This window comes from Plecotus auritus (assembly GCF_963455305.1).
Source record: "Plecotus auritus genome assembly, chromosome: 7".
In the NCBI taxonomy this organism is placed as follows: Eukaryota; Metazoa; Chordata; class Mammalia; order Chiroptera; family Vespertilionidae; genus Plecotus; species Plecotus auritus.
Genome location: NC_137774.1, coordinates 45,499,460 through 45,525,532, shown reverse-complemented (window position 1 = coordinate 45,525,532; position 26,073 = coordinate 45,499,460). Strand labels below are relative to the sequence as shown.

At 49.7% G+C, this 26,073-nt stretch overlaps 1 protein-coding gene across 2 annotated transcripts; it reads left to right on the top strand.

The window, feature by feature from the left end:
- Positions 1–644: 644 nt before the first annotated feature.
- ALOXE3 (arachidonate epidermal lipoxygenase 3) lies at positions 645–23,728 on the top strand (the record flags this gene model as incomplete). Of its 2 annotated transcripts, XM_080679538.1 has the most annotated exons (15): positions 645–791; positions 1,409–1,613; positions 2,663–2,744; positions 3,248–3,367; positions 3,705–3,830; positions 6,784–6,887; positions 7,454–7,626; positions 8,078–8,221; positions 8,311–8,514; positions 8,601–8,687; positions 9,254–9,423; positions 10,104–10,225; positions 14,798–14,898; positions 15,488–15,658; positions 22,869–23,728. In XM_080679538.1, the coding sequence occupies 15 exons, from the start codon at positions 645–647 to the stop codon at positions 23,046–23,048; spliced, it is 2,136 nt and encodes a 711-aa protein (XP_080535664.1). In that variant the 3' UTR covers positions 23,049–23,728. The 2 variants fall into 2 exon arrangements, with proteins under 2 accessions (XP_080535664.1, XP_080535665.1); XM_080679539.1 differs by lacking the exons at positions 14,798–14,898; positions 15,488–15,658 and having other exon boundaries at positions 22,869–23,689.
- Positions 23,729–26,073: the final 2,345 nt, after the last annotated feature.

Genomic DNA, 26,073 nt, shown 5'->3' with positions numbered 1-26,073 from the left:
CATGCACTGTGCAGGAATGCGCGTGAGACTCACCTGCTTGTGGCTGTAGTCACGTGTGATTTATGGCTGAGTGTGTCTCACTCCATTATAGTGATTCACAAGTAGGAATGTGGGTGCTTTGTTCCGGTTGTGGCTGAGAGATGAGGAAAGGGTCTTGGGGAGGGGGAATTTGGGAGTGGCCGGGCGGACAAGAGCCCCAGAGCATCTGTAGGGCCCCTGACCAGGAGGAGGGCAATGTCCCAATCATACAGGCGTTACCTACTCGCTGTCTCTTTCTGAGCATTTGGTCCCTCCCTTCCCAATGAGGCTGGGGCTCCTGATATCCATCTGGGTGAGCCCTATCCTGCCAGCCAGAGAGACCGGCTGCGCCAGAGGCCAGCAAACAACTATTAGGAGACAGGTGTGGGCGGGGAGAGGGAGCCAGCACTGAGCAGAGGCCCGGGCAGAGGTCGGGATCTTCAGGACAGAGAACACATCTCAGAGGGAGTTGGGCCTTTCCTCCAAGGCCTTTCCCCACACCCCCAGACCTCCCGCCCAGCGGCTCAGCATCAAAGCAGTCCAGTCCTGCTCGGCCTGCTGCTCACCTCCAGGCCGGCTGCTGCTGGACTAACCTTGTCGGGAGGCATCCCTCCTTCCCTCCCATCATGGCCGTGTACCGCGTGTGTGTGACCACTGGTGCCTACCTGGGGGCAGGCACACTGGACAGCATCTCCGTCACTCTGGTGGGCATGTGTGGTGAGAGCCCCAAGCAGCTGCTGGATCACATGGGCAGGGACTTTGCCCCGGGATCGGTGAGTACAGAGGAGAGAGGGAGGGGCACCCCTGGGGGGCAGGGCCAGCAGGGGACCCTGAAGGAGGGGACCGTCTTCCCTCAGGGCTCATCACATACTGCAGAACTCTGGCTGCTGGCTCTGACCTCCTCCCCATTCTTGTTCTGTCTGGTTCCTGTCTTTCCTGGGGATAATAAACCCTACCCAGACAGGACTGTGAAGGAGTCCTGGGCAGAGGCGTCAGAATTCCAATGGCTTTCCAGCTTCTCCTCTCATAACTGAAAGTGGGCTTTGGGCAAGTCCCTTGAACTCCCAGAGTCTGGGTTTCTTCTTCTCTGGAGGGCATCCACGTTCTCTACCAGGTCCCGGGATTGCTTGTTGGTGGGTCGTAGGGAGGAGAAGTTGGCCTCCAAGGGGGCTAGTGAAATCCAGAACCTTCTCTGCCTGTGGTAGCTGTGGTTGCTTCTGCCTGGTGAAGGGGTGCTTTTTTTCTAATTCATACAAAGACATCACATGGGTTAGTGGCAGCTCAGGTTTCGATGCCAGAATAGGTGTAGGTATAGACGCACATTGCAAGGTGCAAGGACAGCTCTGGCAGTTCCTTGCCTCTCACCTGCTTCCTCTTTTGGTCCCCTCAGGTGCAGAAGTACAAAGTGCGCTGCTCAGCAGAGCTGGGTGAGCTCTTGCTGCTGCGTCTACACAAGGAGCGCTATGCTTTTTTCCGCAAGGACTCCTGGTACTGCAGCCACATCTGTGTCACTGCCCCCAATGGCACCCTTTCCCACTTCCCCTGCTATCAGTGGATTGAGGGCTTCTGCACTCTAGAGCTGCGACCAGGCACAGGTGGGCCAGAGGCAGGGGCTGGCCTTGTGCTGTAGAACGCATCTTTTGGAATTAGGGGTGGGGTCTCCCAGAGCCCAGGGTGTAGGGAACAGGGTTGGGGTTAGTGTAACCAGTTCAGGGTTCCCAAGTAGATGCTTTCTGGAAAAAGTGAGCCTCTAAAGCCCTGAAATGCAGGGGCTTCTCGGACAGTATCTGCCCCTCTGGAGACAGACAGAGACTAGACCCACATTCTGTACACTCACACCACCAGACACAGACACACACAGATGGCAGTTTGCTCTCCACGGACGCCCTCTGCACTTCCCCGAAGCGAATTCCTCTGGAACACCAAAAGGAGCTAACCCTCAAGCTGAGTAATTGGATTTCAACAGGTGGAGAAGCCCCGCTTGCTGAGCTGACAAGGCCCTGTCCACCATTACTGGCTTTTCCAGTGTGGCTGAAGTCCCTGTGGGTTGCTGTTAGGATTCCTTCTTGAATTTGGGTGGCCTTTCAAGAATGCTGGGCTCCGTCAGCCTCTGACCCCCCACATCTCCTGAGCTGTCTGATCTAGAAAAGCACGACTAGGGCTAGTCCAAAGTTTGAGATGAGTCTTAGGGATGAGAGATGCTGTTCTAGGTCAAAGTAAGTGACCATTACCCCTCGGCCCATAGTGAGCTCTTCATAGACATCAGTCTGAACCCCATCTATCGTCATAACAATCTATCCATAACGTTACAATATATATGTGCTCATCTCACTTATCCAATGCATGCTGTACGCACTGTGCTAGGCACCATGCCAGATGCTGGGAATGAAAATGAATATAATGTGATTTCTGCTCAGAAAGAGTTTATAGTCTGGGAAAGGAAACAAACATGCAAGCAAAAAGGAAGGTTGTTAGAATTTGGGGGCGAGGTTTCCTGAATCCCCTGTGCTGGTGAATGCACAAAGAACATGGGGTGTCCACATTACAGAGGGGTTGGATGCAAGGGTTAGGGGCTCAGGCAAGCTTTGATGGAGAAGTTGTTTAAAAAAGGACTTAAACGATGAGTAATTTTCATTCCCCACAGCGAGAACTATTTGTCAAGACTCCCTTCCCCTCCTTCTGGACCACAGAAAACGGGAACTCCAGGCCCGACAAGAATGCTACCGGTGAGGGTGACCTAACTTCACTTCTTTCCCCGCTTTTATCCTGACTTCAGACTTAATCACACTGTTACTAATTCTGACCTCTGTCCCAATCTTGGGGCCCAACTCCAATCAGGACCATTATTTAAACCTAACCGCAACCTAACATTGACCTGGAGTCCAGACCCAGAAGGCCAGTACCAGTCATTGTCCCAATACCATCAATGAATCCACACTCAGCCCTTGATGTGACTGTGGTATTGGCAAATCTCAGCCTATCCTCAACCTCACCCCCAAACTGGCCATGATCTTAATCTCAACAGAAACCTGACTCTAACCCAGCCTGGACATTCATGTCATCCTCAAATGCTACCCTGATCTGAAGCCCAGTGCCTTGGGGAGAAAATCCCAATTCTTTGTTACTTACTCAGAAAGTGGGAGTTTTAATTTCAAGGCATGTCTTTAAAAGTTAAGTTTCTGTGTACCCCAAGTTTGACTCACCATCTCTAACCTCTTTCCCCTGGAAGTTGGAAGGTCTTTGCCCCTGGCTTCCCAGGCATTGTGGATGTCAGCAGCTTTGAGCAGATGGAGTCAGACAAGAAATTTACCTTGACCAGGACAACAACTCGTGCAAATCAGGATGACAGGTGAGGAAGGACCCAAGCATGGGAAGAAGGTGGAGGGGTGTGAAGTGAAGGGTCTGTTGAGAGGATGGACCCAGACAGCCTGGAAAGAGAAGTTGTGAACTACAATAAGGGCAATTTAATTCAAGTGCCAGGAGCACAGTAGGCAGCGGTGGCCCCGGGATATGGCAGAGAGGAGGAGGTGGCTTCAGGCCTGATGGGAGAGGGCAGGGAAGGAGCCCAGAGTGAGGGGAGGCCTAGGAAGTCTGGGGGAAAAGAGAGGGGAGGAATTAGAGAAGTGAGCTGTAGGCCTTTCTGACTGTTCTCTGTTCTTCTACCCCCACCTTCTCCTATTCCCTAGCAGTGGGAATCGGTACCTGCCTGGCTTCCCCATGAAAATTGACATCCCATCCCTGCTGCACATGGAGCCCAATATTAGATACTCGGCCACCAAGACGACCTCGCTGATCTTCAATGCCCTCCCTGCGTGAGGCACCTGCACTCCTGCTCACTCTTCCACCCGCCTCTGCCCCTTGATGCACAGCCACATCTCTGCCTCACTTTCCCTTCTCCCTGCCCGTCTTCCCTCTCTTTGTCCCCTGTCTCCCCTCTCCTTGCCCTAGTTGCCCTTTTTATGGCCCAGCCTCTTCTCTCTCTGTCCCTCAGGCTCCTCTCTCTCTCCTTAGACTCCTCCATTCTCTATATCCCCATGGGCTCCTCTTTGCTCCTTAGTCATCCATTCTTTTTCCATTCCTCAAACTAATACAATTAATTGTGCACAGCATGGTTCCAGGCACTGCTGGGACCTTGTTGAGTAGAAAAGAGAGGTCTGGCTCTTAAGCTTTAAGAAAGTGGTCAGACCATGTCAGTTTCAATTCCCAGAACCAATGCTTTCTAGCTGTGTGAACTTGATTTTCACTTAGCCTCTAAATGGTTTCCTCATTTATAAAATGACAATAATATTCATACCTACCTTATGGGTTTGGGAGAAAATTTAATGAAGTAACACCCAGCACAAAATAATGTCTCAGTAGATGCTAGTAGTGTTAGGATATAATCTTGGCCAGGAGGAACTCAGTATCTTTAGGGAAAAGAGTTAATTAGCAATCGAAGCAGCTCAAGGCAACAGCTGAAGCTGTAAGTGACATGGCTGGAGGGGTACAGTGGACCCTCTGGTGTCTAGAGGAGGCAGAGGCTGGGGGTGGGTGGGTAGGAAGTGGCTCCTGGAGTGGCAGGTGGGATGGAAGCAGGCTTTGAGCCAGGGAGACAAGGAGAGGGGAGGGGAAAGTGGGTGGGTTCTGGGCAAATTTGGGTAGGTTTGGCAGGAGAGAGAGGCTCAGCGAGCCATTTGTTCTGTGGCTGCTTTAAGAGGCCCAGCGGAGGCCAGAACAATAAGTTGGCTCCTCATGTCTAGGCCTCCGAGCCAGAATGATGCTTTTGGAGAAGGACTGGCGGAGGGGTGAGAAAGTGGGATGGGGCTCCGGAAGGTCTGTGGTGATTGGGGCAGGCAGGCCGCACAGGCGGCTCGGGCTTCAGGGCTCAGGACAAGGGTCCACTAAGAGGCCCTGGCAGGGGACCTCTGTCAGGGGCCAGAGGAGCATTCGGGAAGGTAGAGGCACCTGAGTTGCTCCCCAAATGGATATGTGGGTCTAGGCAGGGGATGTCCCAGGAGACCACCAGGACAGCTGGCATGGGGCTCAGAAAAGGCTTGTGGGAAGAGGGAGCTGGCAGTTGGCAGCTCAGCTGCTCATGGAGAGGAGGGGACAGTAGCTAGGCTTTTAGTGTGGGGTTACTGCAGGGCGCTATGGAAAATGCCTGTGGCAGGCCCTTGGAAAGAGGAAGGCTTTTTCTTTCTCCTTTATCTCCTCCTCCCACCCAGTTTTTCCCATCTCCTGGGCCCTGGCTGGGCAGGCACTGAGCAAGTACATGTGGAAGGAGGAGTGAGTGGCTTCTGAACACATAGGAAGTTGTCCCAGGGCTTGTCAGGTCACTATTGCTCCTTGCCCCCTGCTATCTTCAGTTATCCACATCAGTGTCCTTACAGAGCCGACCTCATTGACCAGTTGCCACAAACCTGCCTGATCTATGTTGTATTCCCTTCTTTTGGACTTGGCCCAGGTAGGGAGTGATTATTATGAACCAGGTATGTCAGGGCATACAGAGCCAAGTCACAGCCCTAAGAGCCCACAGTACAATGGGAGATGATATGAGTAAGTACTTCGTATTTACAAGGTAGTGAAGGGAGTGATGAGCATTTTGGGAAAGATACAGAAAGGCGTGTGTTTGGAGACAATCAGGTATGCTTCATAAAGGATGTTGCATCTAAAACGCACACAGAAGAACACATAGGTTTGGTACGAGGTGGAGATGTAGGAGATGACTTTCTAGGAGAGGCATCTATACAAATAAAAGGGTAATATGCAAATTGGTCAGGACGCCCTCACAGTAAGGACTGAACAGCAGGCTGCGTGAGGTGACCAGACTGGCAGGGGGTGGTTAGTGAGGGACAACCAAACAACCGAACAGCAGGCTGTGAGGGGTGACCAGGCTGGCAGAGGGGGGCAGTGAGGGGCAACCAGGCCGGAAGGGGGGGCCATGAGGGGCAACCAGGCTGGTGGGGGGGGGCAGTTGGGGGCAACCAGGCCGGCAGAGGGGGCAGTTGGAGGCGACCAGGCCGGCAGAGGGGGGCAGTGAGGAGCGATCAGATAGGCAGGCAGGTGAGCAATTAGGATCCAGTGGTCCCAGATTGTGAGAGGGATCCCAGATTGGAGAGGGTACAGGCTGGGCTGAGGGGACCCCCCTACCCCCGTACACAAATTTCATGCACCGGGCCTCTAGTAGTTTAATGAAAGCCCTGGACAGGGGAGAAAGCAGACTTCATTCCAAGCACTTTCCCCCCTGATTATAAAATAACATATGCTCATTGTAAAAAATCTAAACAGTCTACAGACATCCACAAAGTGGAAAGTGCATGCCCCTCAGGTTTCCAAGCCTACCTTTATCAGTCCAGCGTGCAAAATATATTTTTGGTTGTGTTAGCTGCATTGGCTTTCTCTAGTGCACCTGGTAGGAGAAAAAACTGGATAGGTTGATAGAAACCGGCTGGTGGGGAGTTTCCTAGCCTGCCTTAGCAGTTGGGGCTTGTCCTGTAAGAAGAGGGGTGCCAGTGAATGTCTGCGATGAGATGGAAGCTTGCAGAAAGCAGGCCAAAACACCAATGAAGATGACTTGCCTGCACCACGTGGCCACGTGTGCCACCTTTGCATACACATATGGAGTCGCCCCTACAAAGCCTCAGCTGGCCATTAGACTTTCCTTCCATGAGGATTGTTAGGCACCTCTGCTCTGGACATTGATCTTGTCAGTTCCCTCCAAACTTCTAGGCTGGGACACAGGGCCCTGGCAGCCCCAGACACCACCTTCCCCATCTTCCCCCCCAGGTCCTTGGGCATGAAGCTTCGAGGGCTGCTGGACCGAAAGGGCTCGTGGAAGAAGCTGGATGACATCCGGAATATCTTCTGGTGCCACAAGACCTTCACTTCAGGTGTGCAGAGCAAGCAGGAAATGTCCATCCTCCACTCGATTTCATGCTCAGACTCGCGTGCCCATCCTGGGAGAGCACCTCTGGAAAGCACCTCCAGCATTCTCAGAGAGATGGGGATTCCAGTGGGAGGAGCTCGTGGTTCCACTGGTGGCAATCTCACAGATTCCCCTCAGGAACTCACACATCTCCACTCCTCTGCAAGGGGACAAGAATGTGGGAGTGAGGATGGAGACACTTTGCTTGGCCGGGAGAGGGTCAAGAGTAATTTAGGGAGTCCCGATCCTGATCAGGAGCCCTTGCCTCTCTTCCTCTACCCCCACCACCAAGAGTTCTGGGCTTTGGGGCCAGACTTAGGTTCAAAGCCCTATTATGCCACTCAACTGAGCAACTCACTCTATCTCTTTGACTCTCAGTGCCCAGTGTTAAATGAAGATATAATTATACCTATTTCATAGGGTTGCTGTCACGAAATCCTAGACCTTCGTGATGAGCAAAGGTCTGGGCAAGAGCAGGCTCTGGGGAAGCAGTTTCCAGACCAACCAGTTCCTCCTCCTCCTGCCCCCTAGAGTATGTCACAGAGCACTGGCATGAGGACTACTTCTTCGGGTATCAGTACCTGAATGGCGTCAATCCTGTCATGCTCCATTGCCTCTCCAGCTTGCCCAGCAAGCTGCCTGTCACCAATGACATGGTGGCCCCGTTGCTGGGACCTGGCACCTGCCTGCAGACAGAGCTAGAGGTGGGTGAGTTGCCCCTATGGACAAAGGATGGGTGTGAAGGGTAAGGAAGAGATGGCCAGGAACAATCATGGAGAACAAGGAGCTTTGAGAGTGTGGGAGAGGACGATGATCCAGTCTCTCTGAAGCAGCCAAGTCCTCAGGTATCCTCCAGAAGGCTGAGGTGTTTGGTGATTTTGCTTTTCTTGGATACAATGAGGTCATCTGCATTAAAGTAGGAAGGACCAGGTATGGGGAGAAGGAAGAGGATGCTGGCTTGTCCAAGCTGGGAAGCCAGGTGAAAGGTTGCAAAAGGAGGGACTCTGCTGGACCTCATTCTGGACATTCTGGGATGAGTGGGGTACCCACCGTTGACCACTGAGGCCAGAGGTGAGGTGGGAGTGGGCAGAGAACAGGGAGAAAAGCGGCGCGCGGGTGGGAAGTGTATTCTGAGGCTCTGTGCACCTTCCTCAGAGGGGGAACATCTTCCTAGCCGACTACTGGATCCTGGCGGAGTCCCCAGTCCACTGCCTCAATGGCCGCCAGCAGTACGTGGCCGCCCCGCTCTGCCTGTTGTGGCTCAACCCCCAGGGGGCGCTAATGCCCTTGGCCATCCAGGTGAGCCTGGGGCAGGGCTTTTGGGGGTGGGGCCTCAAGGGGCACACTAGCAGGCTTGAGTCTCACCCCCTTATTATTCTTGGACGCAGCTCAGCCAGACCCCCGGGCCGGATAGCCCCATCTTTCTCCCCACTGACTCCGACTGGGATTGGCTGCTGGCCAAGACGTGGGTGCGCAACTCTGAGTTCCTGGTGCACGAGAACAACACGCACTTCTTGTGCACGCATTTGCTGTGCGAGGCCTTCGCCATGGCCACGCTGCGTCAGCTGCCACTCTGCCATCCCATCTACAAGGTCGGTGCGACCCCCCGGCCGGGCCAGAGGAGGCGGGGCCAGGCGGCCTTCTCCCCTCGGCTCCTGTGACCTCATTCCGTTCGCAGCTCCTGCTTCCCCATACTCGGTACACGCTGCAGGTGAACACCATCGCCCGCGCCACGCTGCTCAACCCTGAGGGCCTGGTAGACAAGGTGCGGTCCCCGGCCCCTGCCCACCGCCTTCCCTGAGGCCCCGCCCCGGAAGACATTTTGCCCCGCCTACAAGCTCGTTGGACGTCCAGTCTCATTCCACGGTTCCTGCCAGCCCCTGCCCACAACACCCTTCCTCCCCGCCAGTCTCCTACTTGCTCCGCCCACAAACCCGGTCTCCGCCCACCCATCCCACGCACGGGCCCCACCCCCTCAGACCAAGTTCCAAATGCTCCTTGAGGTGGGTAGGGTACCCCCCCTCCCCCGTCTAAGCACAGCCCCTCGCTGACCCTGCGCCGAGCCCTGCTCTCGCCCCCTTGCCTCCATAGCAGCAGTTCATTCTTTTAGTTACTAAATACCTAAGGATTATCTCCTATGCACATAGTAGGGCCACAACCTGCGCAGCCAATGTCGGGCCCCTAATGGGGGTTTTGATCCGTGATCTTGGACTGCTTGATTAACTGAAAAATCCCCTCTGCTGCGTCACTAGCCACGTCTGGTCCCCAGGCCCTGGGGGGGGGGGGGGGGGGAGGGGAGGGCCCAGGAGCTGAGCTGTGATGTGTCCTCAGGTCACCTCCATCGGAAGGCAAGGCCTCCTCTACCTCATGAGCACGGGTCTGGCCCACTTCACCTACACCAATTTCTGCTTTCCGGACAGCCTGCAGGCCCGCGGGGTTTTGGCTATCCCCAACTACCATTACCGGGATGACGGCCTGAAGATCTGGGCCGCCATTGAGAGGTGTGGGCCTGGGACTCTGAAGCCAGTCTGGCCCTTCGCGGGCCTCCTGGTCCAGGGGCAGTGTGGGTCTCTACGTTCATGCAGGCTGAGGCGCTTGGTGCTGAGACTTCCAGGTGTTCTCAGGCCCAAGCATGGGGCACTCCAAGGGTGAGAGTTGGGGTTGGGGTCCCCTATGAAATGGCTGATAGCTTTGGGCTGGGGAGAGGTTGGGCTGTGTATGAACACAGTGGAGAAAGGGAAGGACAGGGTGTCCAGAGAAGGTGAAACAGCTAGGTGTAGGCTGGGGCCTCTAGGCAGGCAGGCCTTCCTGTCTCTTGGGTGCTGAGTGGGGAGGGGATGCAGCATGAGCCTGCCTCTCCTCTGTACCCTTCCCCAGCCTTCTGTGCAGGAAGGAGGCCCCGAGCACCCATGACTCAGGAGCGGAGGGGGAGACTTGAGGGAAGCCTGGGCACGCAGGTTCCAACTGCATCTGGCGGGGGTGGGGGTGGGGGTGGGGATGGGGAGTGGGGGGGTGGGAGGGTGGTGTCTCCACTGAACCCCCATGGGCTCTCAGTGGACTCTGACCAGCTGGCTCCTCCCCCCCACCCCCCCACCCCCGCCTGAGCAGCACTGGACCTGGGTTTTCTGGTCAGGCCTGAGCCCAAGGTCACTGCCATGGCATGGGCATCTTTTTCCTACAGCTTTGTCTCAGAAATTGTGGGCTTCTACTATCCCAGTGATGCGTCTGTGCAGCAGGATTCGGAACTGCAGGCCTGGGTCGGCGAGATTTTTGCTTGGGCATTCCTGAGCCGGGAAAGCTCAGGTACTGTATTCCTTCTCCATCCCCCACCCACAGGCTCCCAATGACTCAGTGCCCCCACTCCCCCGGCCCCACCATTAACCAGTTCCTATTTATTGATCAGCTGTTGAAGTGCATCCTATTAGCCCCACTGAACAGATGAGGAGTAGGCACAGAGAAGGTTATACAATAAGTGGCAGAAGCAGGACCCAGAGCCAGCTCCTCCAGTCTGCAAAGCCCTTGCTTTCAACTACTACCCTGTGCCCATCTGGTCCCTTCTAGACCTTTCCATGGTCCTGAGCCCACCCATTCACTTCTCTTTGCTGAGTTGTATGGATGTGTTGCATCATGTAGGAGGAGTAATCTTTGGCTTCAAACACAGAGGATTCTGGAACCCTCTCTTATACTCTCTTATGACTGTGCTGCCAGGTGGCCCCTCCAGCCATCAACCTCTCTCACTTCCTTTGGCTTCAAAGAGTGAGTTGGTCCTGCTGCTGCCTAATTCCCCCTTATTTACTCCAATTACCTAACCCTAACTCCTCCCTCTCTTCTGACACTGCTTGAGAGGCCTCTGAGACCCACCAACCCTTCGTAGACTTCTGCTTAACCTCAGCGCCAAACAAGATGCTTAGCACACCCTCCCTTCCTTAAAGTCTTCCCTGAGCTCCTGGGAGAACATGTCCTTCTGAACCTCCCGCTTCTTCCCAGATCCCTGCTGTTGGCTTATCCTGGATCTCTGTCTCCTCTCTCTGCCCCTCCCTCACTGAATGATCTTATCTCCTGTTTCTCCTCTGTAGCTGATTCCAGGCTTGGAAATCCTCCACTCCGCATTTCCTGAAGGACTTTCCTTGTTGGCTCTTTCATTGTCACTCTTGAGACCCAAAAATGAAATTAGGTCATTCCAAAGGATTTCTGGCCTCATCCGGGTGATATACCCCATTGCTACTCTTCGAAGCCTGTTTCCTTGGTGCCACTGTATTATGGTCTGTACGCCAGGCATTGGAAAATATAGAGGAGACTTCTATATCTGGGTGTAGTGGAAGAAAAGGCAAAGCTCAAAGTGGCACAAATGTCCATCTTCCAGTGCCCCCAGCCCTGGCCTGAGTGGGGAAGACACTGCACAGGACATCTCCTCTCAGCTGACTTAGAACTTCTAGTGGCCGCCCAAAGAAGTTCCTGTGTGTGTGTGTGTGTGTGTGTGTGTGTGTGTGTGTGTGTAGACCCAGGGAGGAGGAATGGTCTCATCACCCACAAATAGAATGAGCAGCTCTTGCAGCTTCAAGGCTTTAAAAAAAACCAACCCTCCTGAAGATATGTTTTTATTGATTTGAGAGAGAGAAACATCTGTGTGAGAGAGAAAGATCCCAAAACTCCCAGTAACCTAGGTATGTGCCCTGATGGGGAATCAAACCCACAATCTTTTGGTGTATGGAATGATGCTCCAACCATCGGAGCCACCCAGCCAGGGCCTGAGGCTTTCTAAAAACAAAATATTTTAAACATATAGAAAAGTAGAGAGTATAATGTAATGAACACCCATTTATTCACCACCCAGATTCAACAATTGCTAACATCTTTGCTATATTTGATTAATCTGTTGCTTTGTTTATTGGCAAAATCTTTTAGAGCAAATACATATATTTCATATTTCACCCCAATCAATAAGCCTCTAAAAAATGACGTTTTTCTACACAACTACAATACTGTCATCACACTAACACTGACAATAATCTCCAATATCACCCTTTTCTCTAGTCCATATTCAAATATCCTCATTTGTCCCATTTTTCCTTATTTGATCCTGTTGATTCTGGAGCCAGTCAAGAACCCCACGATACATTTGTTTGTTTTGACTCTAAAGTGTCTTAATTTAGGACAGCACTCCCCTCCTTTTTAATAAAATCACAGGGCATCGGACAAAGACTATTGAAAAAGCCAGAAGCAGTTTTGCACAATGTCTCAACTTCTGAATTTATCTAGTTGCATTCCTCTATCCCCTGTAATAACTAAAGGCTAAATGTTTTTTGGCAAGACTATTTCTCAGGTGATGCTGTGGTTTCCTCATTGCAGCATCTTGGGAGGCACATAATGTCAGGTTGTCTCACCATAAGTGATGCCTAGAGTGATTTCTGAGTAAAGGTAGTGACAGCCAGATTGCCTGTGGATCTTTAAAAGGGCGACTCCTCCCCGAGCTTTGCAAGCCTGCTGTCAATCCTGGGCAGTCCTGATTTGGATTGCTCCTCTTCCCGAAGGCAGTTTCTCTTTGGGATTATCTAATTCCTATTTAAGACCCAGAGGGGGATATACTTACTGTTAGCTCAACTCTCCTCTCTTACTTTATTAAACTCTCTGATTTAACACATCAGAACATTCTTCAGACTGACAAACAGCTCTCCTGACAAACTTATTCTAGATTCATATGTTTTAAGGTAAAAGGCTCATTCATTAACCTCAGTCAGTATGCCTTTTGTTCCATAGTTCAAGGGGAGAAAATAAACAGTATGAGCTGCAGAAAAATTCCCATAGATAATCTGACTGCTTTACTTTTATTTTTTTAACAGCTTTATTTTTTTATTTTCAGCCCTCAAGGTTAGACTATCAACCACAAACTGAACATTCAGAAAATTCCCACACATTCCTAGGCAGATACCCAGGCCTTCCTCCAAACCTCTCTGTCTGCTCTGTTGCATTAGTCTCTCTCCAGTCATCCTGACTCCAAACCTCGGATCCATCTTTGACTCATGTTCCCCTCTGCCTTCCTCTTCACCTAAATCCAGTTGGGTAGCTAACCCTATTGTCGCCATCATTTCCCACTGTCACCACCCTAGTCCCAATCATCACATTGTTCCTGCATTGTGGCAGCTGCTTCTCAACCAGTCCCACCTCTCCCAGCCTTTTGATGCTTGCCTGCCAAGCCTGTGGGGCGCCTCCCCGGTAATCCTCTGAAATAGTGCCCAGAAACCACCTGGTCTGGCACACTGCTGCAGCCTCACCCCAATAACCCTTCACCTTGCTTACACCCCATTCCTTTCCACTCTGACTTCTTACCCTCTCATGTATTCACTTCATTCAACCAGTCATTACTGGGCTGCTAATATGCATTAATTATTATTCTAAATGCTGGGGTTCAGCAGTGAACATGACAGACAAAAGTCCCAGCCTTCATAGAGCTTAACATTCTTGTGGGGGGACACAGATAACAAAAAATTATGTTAGGTGGTTATGAATGGTAAGAAGAATGAAACAGCATCTGAAATCACTAGTGTGTCGAGGTGGTTAAGTTTAGATAGGTGGTCAGGGAAGGCTTCCCTGAGGAGGTGATGTTTGAGTAGGGATGTGAGGAAGCGAGAGAGCTGGTTCTGTGGATAGCTGGGGTAAGACTGTGTGGGCAGAGGTGGGAGGACAAGGCCCTGAGGTGGGAGCATGCTGGGAGTTTTGAGGAATATAAGGAAGGCCTGCATGGCTGGAGTAGAGAGTAAGTGAGAGGGAGAAAAGTTGGGAAGGAACTGAAGTCTGAGAACAAGCCAGAGCCAGATTAAGTAAGATCATGGTGAGGTAAGTGAGATGGGAAGCCCGTAGAGGGTTTTGGCCAGTAGTGACATAACTGAATCTAGGATTCTAAAGGATCAGTTACTCTAGCTGTCAGGGGTAATGGTAGAAGCAGGTAGATTCATCCAGGAGTGAGAGGATGGATACTGGGTAGTGGTGGAGACAAGGTGATGAGACAAAATTGGCTTCTGGAAGTATTACTGATATGTGTGGGATGAGATAAAAAGAGTCAGTGTACAGGACAGAGTATCCAAATGGGATGACTGTGGGAAGGACAGGTTTGGGGAGTGTGTAGGGTAGGGAGTCAAGCATTAGGTTGTACAGATGGGAAGTCTGAGTCTAGAGTTCAGGGGCCAGCGGGAGCCAGCCAGAGATGTGAACTTAGGAGTTGTCAGCCCGTGGGAGGTGGTTAAACCAAGGACTTGGATAAGACCAGTGAAGTACAGAAAGAAGAGAGCCAAAAGTTGAAATGCTTCCTCTGTCATCTTCTTTCTATTCAAAGCTCACTCACTCACTAACTCACTCACTCAGGGAGGCCTCTTCCCAATGATGTGCGCCCCTGTGCCTTGCCTGCCTGCCATCTCTTTAAAGAGCCAAGCCCTGGCCCGAGAGCTTCCTTCTGCTTCCATTACTGTGAGCTTATTAGCACATTCTAAGCCCAGTAGCAGATGACCTGCTACTGGGTGCTTGCTTGGACAAATCTTAGTGAACTGGGTAGACTTAAATCATTAAATGCTAAGATAGGCTGCAGACAGAGGTGCCTTGGTGGTCTGCTTGAACCTGGCTGCTCCGCTTGTGAGCTCTGCTGGCTGGGCATTTTCTGGTCTGACCCCAGTACCCAGCTCCTGTCCTGACTCCCTTCAGAGACACAAACCTTGGTGATGACCATCCCTAACCTCAGCCTAACCCTAATCCTAGTCTAAAGACAGTGGTGGCCAAATGTTCAGCCCTCACTTTCTTACTCTCCCCCTACGCTGAGCTCTAGCCCTGAGCTGCCCCTAGGAATCCAGTCCCTTCCACACTCTCTTCCCTCCCTCCCATACCCAGGCTTCCCATGCCGGCTGCGCACCCCACAAGAGCTGCTGAAGTTCCTCACAGCAATCATCTTCAACTGTTCCGCCCAGCACGCTGCTGTCAACAGTGGGCAGGTGAGGCTGCAGAGGGCAGACCAGGGGGCAATTTGGCCAGGAAAGGTTAGGCTCAGCAATGTACCTGAGGCCAGAGTTCCAGATGAGAGCATGAGTGGGATGGGTTTATTATTAGGGATGGATTGGAGTGTGACTGGGTGGAGTGAAGGACTAGTGTTGGATGATGATTCAGGTGGAGCTGGGTCCAAGGCTATAATGTTGACTTGAGTTGGTGTTGCATAGGGAGTAGAACTTATGGACTTCTGTCATGGTTAGGATGCAGTCAAGTGGAGTTTCAGGTTGCTGTGTTTGGCATGCCAGCCCCAGGCCCATTTCTAGGGTTACCTCCTCTCTGAGTCCTCCTTGTTCCTTGGTGATTCACTCCACCCAGTCCTGGAACATTGGGTGGGGAGTAACAAGGGTTGAGGCAGGATCCTGCCTCACTTCTGGAACTTTCTGTTCTATACCACTCCCTCTCCTCCCTTTCCACAATCCCTCATTTCCTAAATGCAAGACCTGGGATGGTAGGAGGCAGGATCAGGAATTATGATAAAGAAGCTGGTCCTCTCCCTCTGGCCAGTTGACTCAACTGGGGTGGGGGTCTCCACAGCATGACTTTGGGGCCTGGATGCCCAATGCTCCATCATCCATGAGGCAGCCCCCACCACAGACCAAGGGGACGACCACCCTGAAGAGTTACCTAGAGACCCTCCCAGAAGTGAACATCACCTGTAGCAACCTTCTCCTCTTCTGGTTGGTCAGTCAAGAGCCCAAGGACCAGGTTTGTGTGGAAGGTGTTTTTCGGTGGTGGGTAGAGGTTTGCAGGGCCTGGGCAATGGAGGTGATGGTAGCTGTTTCAGGGGGACTTGGGGAATGACTGCTGGCATTTATATCCACTATTGAACTGCCTTGGGTTCTTTAGTTTCTTCAGGAAATTATAGTTGATCCCAAGAGACATATATTGAAGCAAATACCTGTTAGTGGCTGGGATACAACGTCCATCCAATTCACCAGTTTACCACACCATCCATCCATCCAACCATTTATTCTTCCATCCATCAGCCATTCATCTATCAACCACTCATCCATTCATCAAACATTCAACAGACATTTTTTGAATACCTCCCATGTGTCAACACAGTGTTGGGCATCAGGCATATAAAGATGAGTCAGACCTTCTTGCCTCCAAGAATCCTACTGTCTAGCTGAAGAGATACACAGATAAATGAAAAAGGGTACCACAGTGTTGTAGGAATTATTTAGGTATAATTCCTCCACTTGAACATGTACTTCTTGAGTGCCTGCAATGTGCCAGACACTGTTGGGCAGATATGAACCCTGTCCTTATGAGCTTGCTGTAGTCTAATGGTAGAGGTGAAGACAGGGCCCTGTGGAACCTGACTGAGTCTGGGTGAACCCAGGGAGGCTTCTTGGAGGAAGGGGCATCAAAGCTGAAATCTGTGAGACAAGCAGAAATTTGGCAGACAAAGCAGGGGCAGGGTTAATTTCTAGGCAGAGGGAAGGATAAGACCAAGTGAAATGAAGGGAAGCTAAGGCAAGAGTTCGTTGGTATGTCTTGAGGATCCTAAAAGGTACAGTGTAGGCACAGTATTCATTCAGAATACAATGGGGAGATACTGAAGAGACTTAAGACTGGGGTGACATGGCTAAATTTGTGTTTTAGCAAGAGTGTTTCTGTGGCTGTGTAGATAGATGGGAAGGGCTATTTTGGAGGCAGGAATGACAGGGAGGAGGCTGTTACTTAGGCTAGGTTTTATATAGGGGAGCAGCCCTTTAATCACCAATTACCATAATTTTCATTTATACATTATCAGTCATGCCTCTGCCCTCCTGGCCTTGTTCACAAATTCTCTGACATTACCAGAATACACTCATTTATCATGCTTGACTTCATTTGGTGTAGATATTTTATCTCCTTAACAAGTTTTAACTTAACCATCTTATAGCCTTGGAATGCCAGAAACTCATCCCTGGATCCTGATCTTTTCTGGTCCCATCTCCCAAGGATTCCAAGATATTCGTTTCTGTCATTATAAAGGAAAAACTCTCTCTTGTTTTTTGTCTACTCACAGAATACTCTATTACTACTCTCAATCTCTCACTCAATACTTCTGGCCACCAAATGCATGGGGATTGTTTCCACACCAATCAATTCTCAGACACTAGCTATATGTCCTGTAATTTAGCTCAATTTTGACACTACCTGGATATAGTGTCAGATCCCTTAGGTTAAGGGCTCAGTCCCACAAGACTGCCCCTGCCCCCCTTCAGATGCCAATTGCCAATCAAAAGTCCAGGTTGTCAGCTGTGTTTCTGACCAAACAACTATCAATCAGAGGTTTCTACAATTTGCTGGAGCAGCTCACAGAACTCAGGAAAAACAGTTTACTAGATTACTGGTTATTATAAAAGGTTACAACTCAGGAACTACCAGATAGAAGAAATGCACAGGGCAAGGTGTGTGGGAGGGGTGCAGAACTTTAATGCTCTCTGGGTATGCCACCCTCTCAGCATCTCCACACTTCCTCAACCTGGAGGCTCTCCAAACCTGCCTTTTAGGGATTTTAATGAAGGCTTTATTACACAGGAATAATTGATTAAATTATTAGCCACTGGAGACTAATTTAATCACCAGTCCCTCTCCCCTCCCCAGAGGTTGGACTAAAAGTTTCAAGTCTCTAATCAATTGGTTGATTCCCATAGTATCCCATCCTTAGGAGCTTTCCAGAAGTCACCTCATTAACATAAACCAAGGTATGGTTGAAAGGGGCTTATTTTGAATAACAAAAGATACCTTAACACTCTATCATGAAATTATAAGGGTTTTAGAAGCTCTGTGCCAAGAATGGGAGGAAGACCAAATATATATTTCTTTTTTTAAAAAATATGTTTTTATTGATTTTAGAGAGAGAGACAGAGGGAGTGGGAGAGAGAAACATCGATGCAAGAGAAACATGAATCAGCTGCCTCCTGCAGGACACCTTGGCCAGGAATCTAACTGGTAACTTTTTGGTTCATGAGATGATACTCAACCAACTGAGCCACTCCAGCCAGGCAAAAGTCATTTCTTATAAATCACAATATCACAGTGGAGAGGGATGAGTAGGTAAGAGGATGAGGGTGAAGGATTCCCTCCCCATGAAACAATGGGAAGTTTAACCTGGACAATTATAACAACCACCACAATAATAGCAGCTAACCCTTCTTGAGAATCTATTATATCTTAGTCATTAAATTAGATACCATATGTCCACCATTTTAATATGTAAAATAAATAAGTAGCTATATTTAAAATGCTTAATACAGTGCCTAGTATATAATTGTTCAGGAAATCGTAGTTCCATTTTATTTTTTTAAAATATATTTTTATTGATTTCAGAGAGGAAGGGAGAGGGCTAGAGAGATAGAAACATCAATGATGAGAGAAAAATAATTGATTGGCTGCCTCCAGCACACCCCACACTGGGGATTGAGCCTGCAACCTGGGCATATGCCCTGACCAGGAATTGAACTGTGACTTCCTAGTTCATAGGTCAACGCTCAACCACTGAGCCACGCTGGCCGGGCAGTAGTTCCATTTTACAGGGGAGAAAATGGAGGTTTAGAGACACTAAGCAATTTGTCGAAGGTCACACAGCTAGTAAAAAGGCTTTGAACCCAGTCTCCCATACTTTTGTGTTCTGCTTTTTAAACAGCTAAAACTATAGTTTTAGAAATTAGATGTCAATTTAGTAAATAAGACATAAAATTGATTCTCTGAAAGGACCAATAAAAGTAAGAAAGCAGAAACAATTCTAATGAAGACAAAAAAGAAAGAATATAAATGTACAACATTAAGAATGGGAAAGGCGCCGAAACCGGTTTGGCTCAGTGGATAGAGCGTCGGCCTGTGGACTGAGGGGTCCCAGGTTTGATTCCGGTCAAGGGCACGTACCTTGGTTGCGGGCATATTTCCAGTGGGGGGTGTGCAGGAGGCAGCTGATCGATGTTTCTAACTCTCTATCCCTCTCCCTTCCTCTCTGTAAAATATCAATAAAATATATTTAAAAAAAAAAAAAAAAAGAATGGGAAAGGCATACAGCCACAAATACAGAGAAGACTAAAGAAATTAGAAAAAAATTCTAATTATAGTTTTATGCAAATAATGTGGAAATCTAGATGAAATAAATAATTTAAAAAAATATGTTTTATTGATTTTTTACAGAGAGGAAGGGAGAGGGAGAGAGAGTTAGAAACATCGATGAGAGAGAAACATCGATGAGCTGCCTCCTGCACACTCCCTACTGGGTATGTGCCCACAACCCAGGTACATGCCCTTGACCGGAATCAAACCTGGGACCCTTGAGTCCACAGGCCGACACTCTACCCACTGAGCCAAACTGGTTAGGGCAAAATAAATAATTTTCTAGGAAAACATAAACAAAACGTAACACCAGAAAACTATACATAAATGAAAAAGGTCGTAAAAGATCTGAACCCCGTCCTTGCAAAGCGAGATTCTAATAAATCTTCAAAAAACAAGTAATTCCTAAATTATTCAAACTGCTTGAAGGTATAGAAAAAGTTGAAAGTTATGGAAAAAGTTGAAAGTTTCCAAAATTACTTTACTGGGTTTCATTTTACTGGGGACCCTGGTACAAGCACCTGCAAAGGTAGTGCTCTTAAGAAGAGAGGTGGGCTCTGGCCAGTGTAGCTCAGTTGGTTGGGCATCGTCCTATGCACTGAAAGGTTTTAGGTTCAATTTCCCATCAGGGCACATGCCCCAGTTTTGCTTTCACACTGATATTTCTCTCTCTCTCCCTCTCCCTTCCTCTCTCTCTCTCTCAAAAAAAAAAAAATCAGTGAACTATTCTTAAAAAAAAAAAAAAAGAAGAAGAAGACAGGTGGGTCTCAGGTAGACATCACAGATCTACACCTATGTGAATGTGGCTATATAATTGGGCATCTCCAAACCTCAGTTTTTTTCCTTCCTTCCTTCCTTCCTTCCTTCCTTCCTTCCTTCCTTCCTTCCTTCCTTCCTACTTCTCCTTTTCATTGAGTTTATTGCGGTGACACTGGTTAATAAAATTATACAGGTTTCAGATGTTCAATTCCATACACATCATCTGTACACTGTACTGTGTGTTCACCACCCCAAGCCAAGTCTCCTTCCATCACCATGTATCCCCCATACCGTCCTTCATTTCTCCCCACCTCCAAGCCTCAGTTTCTTTATCTGTAAAATGATGATGATAAGAGGACCTGTCTTACAGGATTATTGTGCCATTGTGATGGTCCATATAAAGTGCTTACAACATGTTAGCTGTAATTAAGAAAATAAAATTATAAACTTGTTCCACTTAGCTGCAACAATCTTAAAAATATATCATTAGCCAATGAAGGCCAATAATACATAATAGGACAATAATACACCATGACGAAGTCTAGTGTATTCTAGGAATGAAAGATTGGCTCAACATATGAAATCTGACAATATAATTTTTACATCAATAAAGAAACTTACCATATAATCATCTCAATATAGGCCAAAAAAGCATTTGGTAAGTGTGAGCAGCCATTTACTAATAAAAACTCATGTAAAATGAAACTCGCTGATGCAGTTTTGATAAAAAGTGTATTTTAGAAAACAAAACATTGTCCTTATGTTTTGGTCTCCTTATAAAGTCAGGGACAGTAAAACAATGCTGTTACTGCTGCTATTTAGCACTGTTCTGGAAGGCTTACCCGTGTGATAAAACAAGACAAAGAATTTTTAAAAATCAGTATTATTGGCAACGGTTATATTGTCGAAGGTTGTATTGGACAAGAAGTGTGTGCTGTTTAGGAAGAGGACCCCATGAACTATGATGGTGAATTGGTTGGGTGGTGTGGTCATGGAGAGAGGGGCAGTCCTGTACTGCCACAGGATGCCACTGACTGAAGTTTATTGCAGTATTTCTTTTTTTAAAAAATAAATTTTTATTGTTTTTTAAAAATATATTTTTATTGATTTCAGAGAGGAAGGGAGAGGGAGAGAGAGATAGAAACATCAATGATGAGAGAGAATCATTGATAGGCTGCCTCCTGTAAACCCCCTATTGGGGACTGAGCCCGAAACCCAGGCATGTACTCTTGATAGGCCTCAAACCCAGGCATGTACTCTTGATAGGCCTCAAACCCAGGCATGTACTCTTGATAGGCCTCAAACCCAGGCATGTACTCTTGACAGGACTCAAACCCGGGACCCTTCAGTCGCAGGCTGATGCTCTGTTCGCTGAACCAAACTGGCTAGGGCTGCAATATTTCTTTATTGCAGTTGGCCATGCTGTGTAGTGTGAAAGTGTATGGTGATGGTGACTGCGTTGGCAAAAGTTCCATGATGTTGGGTGATTGGGAAGATACCTCAGGCCTGGTTGTCTTCAGGGTCTGAATTTTGTTCAATTGTGAGGTAATCCTATCTAACAAAGAGGGAATATGCTAATTGACCATCACTCCATCACAAGGATGGATGCACCCACAGCTGAGGCCAAGTTCCCTTAGGGAGCCTTAACGAGCAATCAGCAGGGACCTGAGGCTATGCTCCCCCCAGCCCCCATGGGGCTTGACAGGGGACCTCAGACCATGCCCCCTACCCGGCAGGGCTTGACAGGGGACCTCAGGCCGCACCCCCCGCCCCAGCGCCAGGCCAGGGGACCTCAGGCTGCGCCCCCCACCAGGTGGGGCTTGACAGGGGACTTCAGGCCACACCCTCCCACCCTAGCACTAGGCCAGGGGACCTCAGACTGTACCCCCTGCCTGGCAAGGCTTGACAGGGGACCTCAGGCCACGCCCCCTGCCCCAGCACCAGGCCAGGGGACCTGAGGCTGTGCCCCCCCCACCTGGCGGGGCTTGACGGGGATCTCAGGCCATATGCCCCACCTGGCAGGGCTTGATGGAGGACCTCAAGGCATGCTCCCCGCCCCGGTCTGGGCTGGGGGACCTCAGGCCATGCCCCCCATCCTGGTGCCAGGCCAGGGAACCTGAGGCTATGCCCCCTGCCTGGCAGGGCTTGACAAGGGTGGGACTGGCCGGGTCTCTAGCCCAATGCGGTGGTGGTGAAGGGGGGGCTGGCCGGGTCTGGGTCTCACAAGATTTTGAGGTGCATGTGGGTGGGCGGGGACTTGACTCTAGGTCCCGTGGTGTGCCCCAGACTCTGACAGGAAGGAGGTTTTCATATACATTTTACTAATTTTCTTTCATCTCTGACACTTCTATTATAGAGAAAGGGCAAATAGCAATATTAAATTATTTCCTCTAATTAATAGAGAGCTAGAAACATCGATGACAGAGAAACATCGATCAGCTGCCTCCTGCACACCCCCCACTGGGGATGTGCCCGCAACCAATGTACATGCCCTTGACCGGAATCGAACCTGGGACCCTTGAGTCCACAGGCCGACGCTCTATCCACTGAGCCAAACTGGTCAGGGCTAATTAATCCCCTTTTAATGTGCACGAATTTCGTGCACTGGGTCACTAGTAGGTGTATAAATAGGCATGTTTGCTGGAGCGTGTGTACTTGGCTTTTGGTTGTGTTATGAGTGTGGTTGTGTTCTTTTAATTCACAGAACATTGGCCCAGGCACTGGAAAGGACCTTTAAAGGTTTTCAAGTCCAATCCATCCATTTTCAGATGCAGAAACAGAGTCAGGGTAATAGGCAAAGAGTTACCAGCAGAGGGAGCACTGCCTTTAGGTTGACTGGCTCCCAGGTCCCCTTTGGGCTCCACACTCCCTGCACTGTGAGTGTCAGGGTCCGGCTGCTCTGTGCCGGTTGCAGTTGCGGGGAATGGTGGTTGCGGGATGTGGTTTGAAGGGCTTGAGTTTACAGAAGCTGTGCCTGGTTCATGCCCTGGGAAGCAACCTTGACTGTGTTGGTTGGCAAATGTGGTCCTTCATTATTCTCCATGCTGCCCTGAACATCACCCTGACCCCCCACTTGATCTTCTCCCAGAGGCCCTTGGGCACCTACCCAGACGAGCACTTCACCGAGGAGGCCCCGCGGCGGAGCATCGCCGCCTTCCAGAGCCGCCTGGCCCAGATCTCCAAGGACATCCGGGAGCGAAACAAGGGCCTGGCCCTGCCCTACGCCTACATGGACCCTCCCCTCATTGAGAACAGCGTCTCCATTTAATCCCCTCCTCCTCCCACCCTGGAAGAAAGGCCAGCTTCTCCTCGTCCTCCAGGCTCTTTCGCCCTCCCTGTTCTCCATCAGCCTGAAACTTCTCCTTGCAGGTGGGGCCTTTTCCACCAAGATGGCTCTAGCATCATGTGAACTGGCCCAGAGCTGTATCCAGGGTGAGAAGCTGCTGGTTAAAGTCAAATGCACAATAGACCCTCAAAGGAAGGAACCCCATCACCCCTTGCCCTACTTTGGGCAGTCTCCTACTTCCCTCTCCGGTCAAAATCTACCTCCTCCCATTGGGATCCACAGTTTAGGATCTTAAGCTCTCCTTCCCAGCCTCCCGCCATCCCAGAACTTTCTCCTACTTTGCTTCTGTTTCTCCACTTTCCTCTAAATCTGGGACCAACCAATCCAACTTTTTCTCTGGAAGAGCCTGGAAACTGGGAGAGAAAGGATGTGTGCCTCAGACCTGCCATAGGGACCTCTCTGACCCCAGCATATTTCAGGGGAGGGTTAGAATTAGAGCCCAGCTTACCTGGGCCTCTAGCTGTAGTTCTCTCAGGGTCATGCTCAACAGCCTGGATGTGTACGGAGTCTCTCCCCAGCTCTCATTTTCCCATTGCCATCCCCCTCCTTTTGTTTGTCCTTGAGCCCAGTGAATTCAATAAAAACCAATATATTTGACTCCCATTTCATTTTTGTTTTGATATATGTGTGTGCATATTGGTGGGTGGGGTACCAGAGGATTGGAGAAGGATGGAGCAGCTCTGAGTCCCTGGATCATCTGTTCTGGAGACAGGAAACCTCCCAGTTCAACCCACCACCTAACCAGGCCCTACAATCCTGCCTTCACCTCCCAGAGCATGTCATCCATCAGGAAGTGAAGGAATATCCACACTCAAGGGGCTGATAGAAAAAATGTAAGTATTTTGCAAAGCCTGAGGATCCAGCTTCTGGGTGTGGGAGTTATTAGTGTTGCCACTGAGATCTGGTTTCTCTTCTGGACTCACTCACTGAGAGACTCAACTTCTAGCTCTTTTGTGGGTGAGTGGAGTCATGGAAGAATTTTGGCCAAAGAGCTGTGAGCAGAAGTGATACAGGTCATCTGCAGGCTGGAACATTTATTACTGGCATGAGCCCACCACCCCCCCGCCCCCAGAATTCTCTTTTCTTTGTCTCTGCTCTTCTAGAAGCACATGTTGAGATGGTATTTCCATCAGCTTCTACCTCTGAAGGCCTAGAGCAGAACCCTCTGCTGACCTGAGTTGGACATGATGCTGAGAGAGAAATAAACTTTTGTTGGGTTACCAGTGGTCGGCAAACTCATTAGTCAACAGAGCCAAATATCAACAGTACAACGATTGAAATTTGAGAGCCAAATTTTTTAAACTTAAACTTCTTCTAACGCCACTTCTTCAAAATAGACTCGCCCAGGCCGTGGTATTTTGTGGAAGAGCCACACTCAAGGGGCCAAAGAGCCGCATGTGGCTCGCGAGCCGCAGTTTGCCGACCATGGGGTTAAGCCATTGAGATTTCAGGATTGTTTGTCGTTGTAGCATAATCTAGCCCATCCTGACTGAAACAGATGGCAATCTGGGGAGTCTGATGTTCTCCCTTCCAGCCCTGTTGCCCTTAAAAATAGACATTTGTATCTTTCTCCATAGCCACTCAATACCTTCCTGTTCCTGCTTCCCTAGACCTCAAATCCTGCCCCCTTTACCTGCTCTGCTTCTTGAGTCAAATTCTGTGCCTAATCAAACCCTGCTCATGGCTTCTCTCTGGTCAGAGGCACAGTGCAGCGAGTGGGAGAGGTGGGGGGAAAGAGTGTATGCGTGCATCTTTGGCTGTGACAAAGGTCAGATTTTCACATCTTGCACCTGAGATCCTGCGAGATGATGATCCCTATGTCATTGTGCATGAAGAAGTATGTTTGGAGATATCTCACTTGCAGATTCCAACCTAAGAATTTAGTAAAAATCACCAGATTTTGTCCATTTTGGAACAAAATCATAGGACTAAGAAATATCCAGAGGTGTCCCTTGTGGCCAGTAAGACTGTGGCAGAGGCTGGATATGCCCCCCCTTTAAACCTGGGCTTTCACTTTAAACAGCAGGACCAGGATATGCTGAACCAGGATATGCTGGAGGGGTGTCAGGGCACACTCAGGCAGTTTGTCCCTCCAAGTGGACGAATACTCCTTGGCCTGCACCAAAGTTAGAATGAGGCATCCCCATCCTAAAAATGCCCCTGAGCTGGAGAGGGAGGGAGCAGGACGGATCACTAGAATCTGATTTTCCAGAAAACCAGTCTGGAGGGAGATTTATTGAGGAGACGCAGCCAGCTGCACGTAGGATTCTGCCCAGGCTCTGGGCATCTCTGGGGAAGGGACTCATGTAAAGTTCGAGTCCTGTCAGATAGGAAGCTTCCTCCAGCTTGCACTCTGGACCCTTCTGTGCTTTTTGGTCAGTCTGGAAGGTGACTGGTATAGTGAGAAACACACCAGACCTCTTTTCCCAGCAGGCCTTGAGCAAGTCCTTCAGCCTCAGTGGCCCAAATATGTCAGATAAATGGGAGGGACAAGAAGACTTGGAAAGTCCCTCCAGCATTGACATTCTAGGATCTGCTTGCCTCATGGCTCCTGTCTTCCTAGACACTGTTTGAGACACTGGGGAAGCAGCTGTCAACTCCCTGGTACCATCCTACTGCTACTGGCTTACAGGGAAACAGACAGCAAACACATAAATAATCACACAAGCAAATAAATTCTTTCAGATGGTTGTAGTGTAGTCAGGAGATAAAACCAGGTGGGGTGTGAGCCTGACTGGAGGTGGTGAGTTGGGGGAAACATTAGGTCTGGTGGTCATGGAAGGCCACTCTGAGTAGTGGCAGTTGAGTTGAGATCTGGATGAGAAGAACAAAACACTCGGGACAGCTTGGGGAAAAGGTGTTACAGACAAGGGACAGGTCAAGTGCTGGGTCCCTGAAGGGCATGTGTTTGTGGAATGAGGAGAAAGCCAGAGGGGCTGGAATAAGG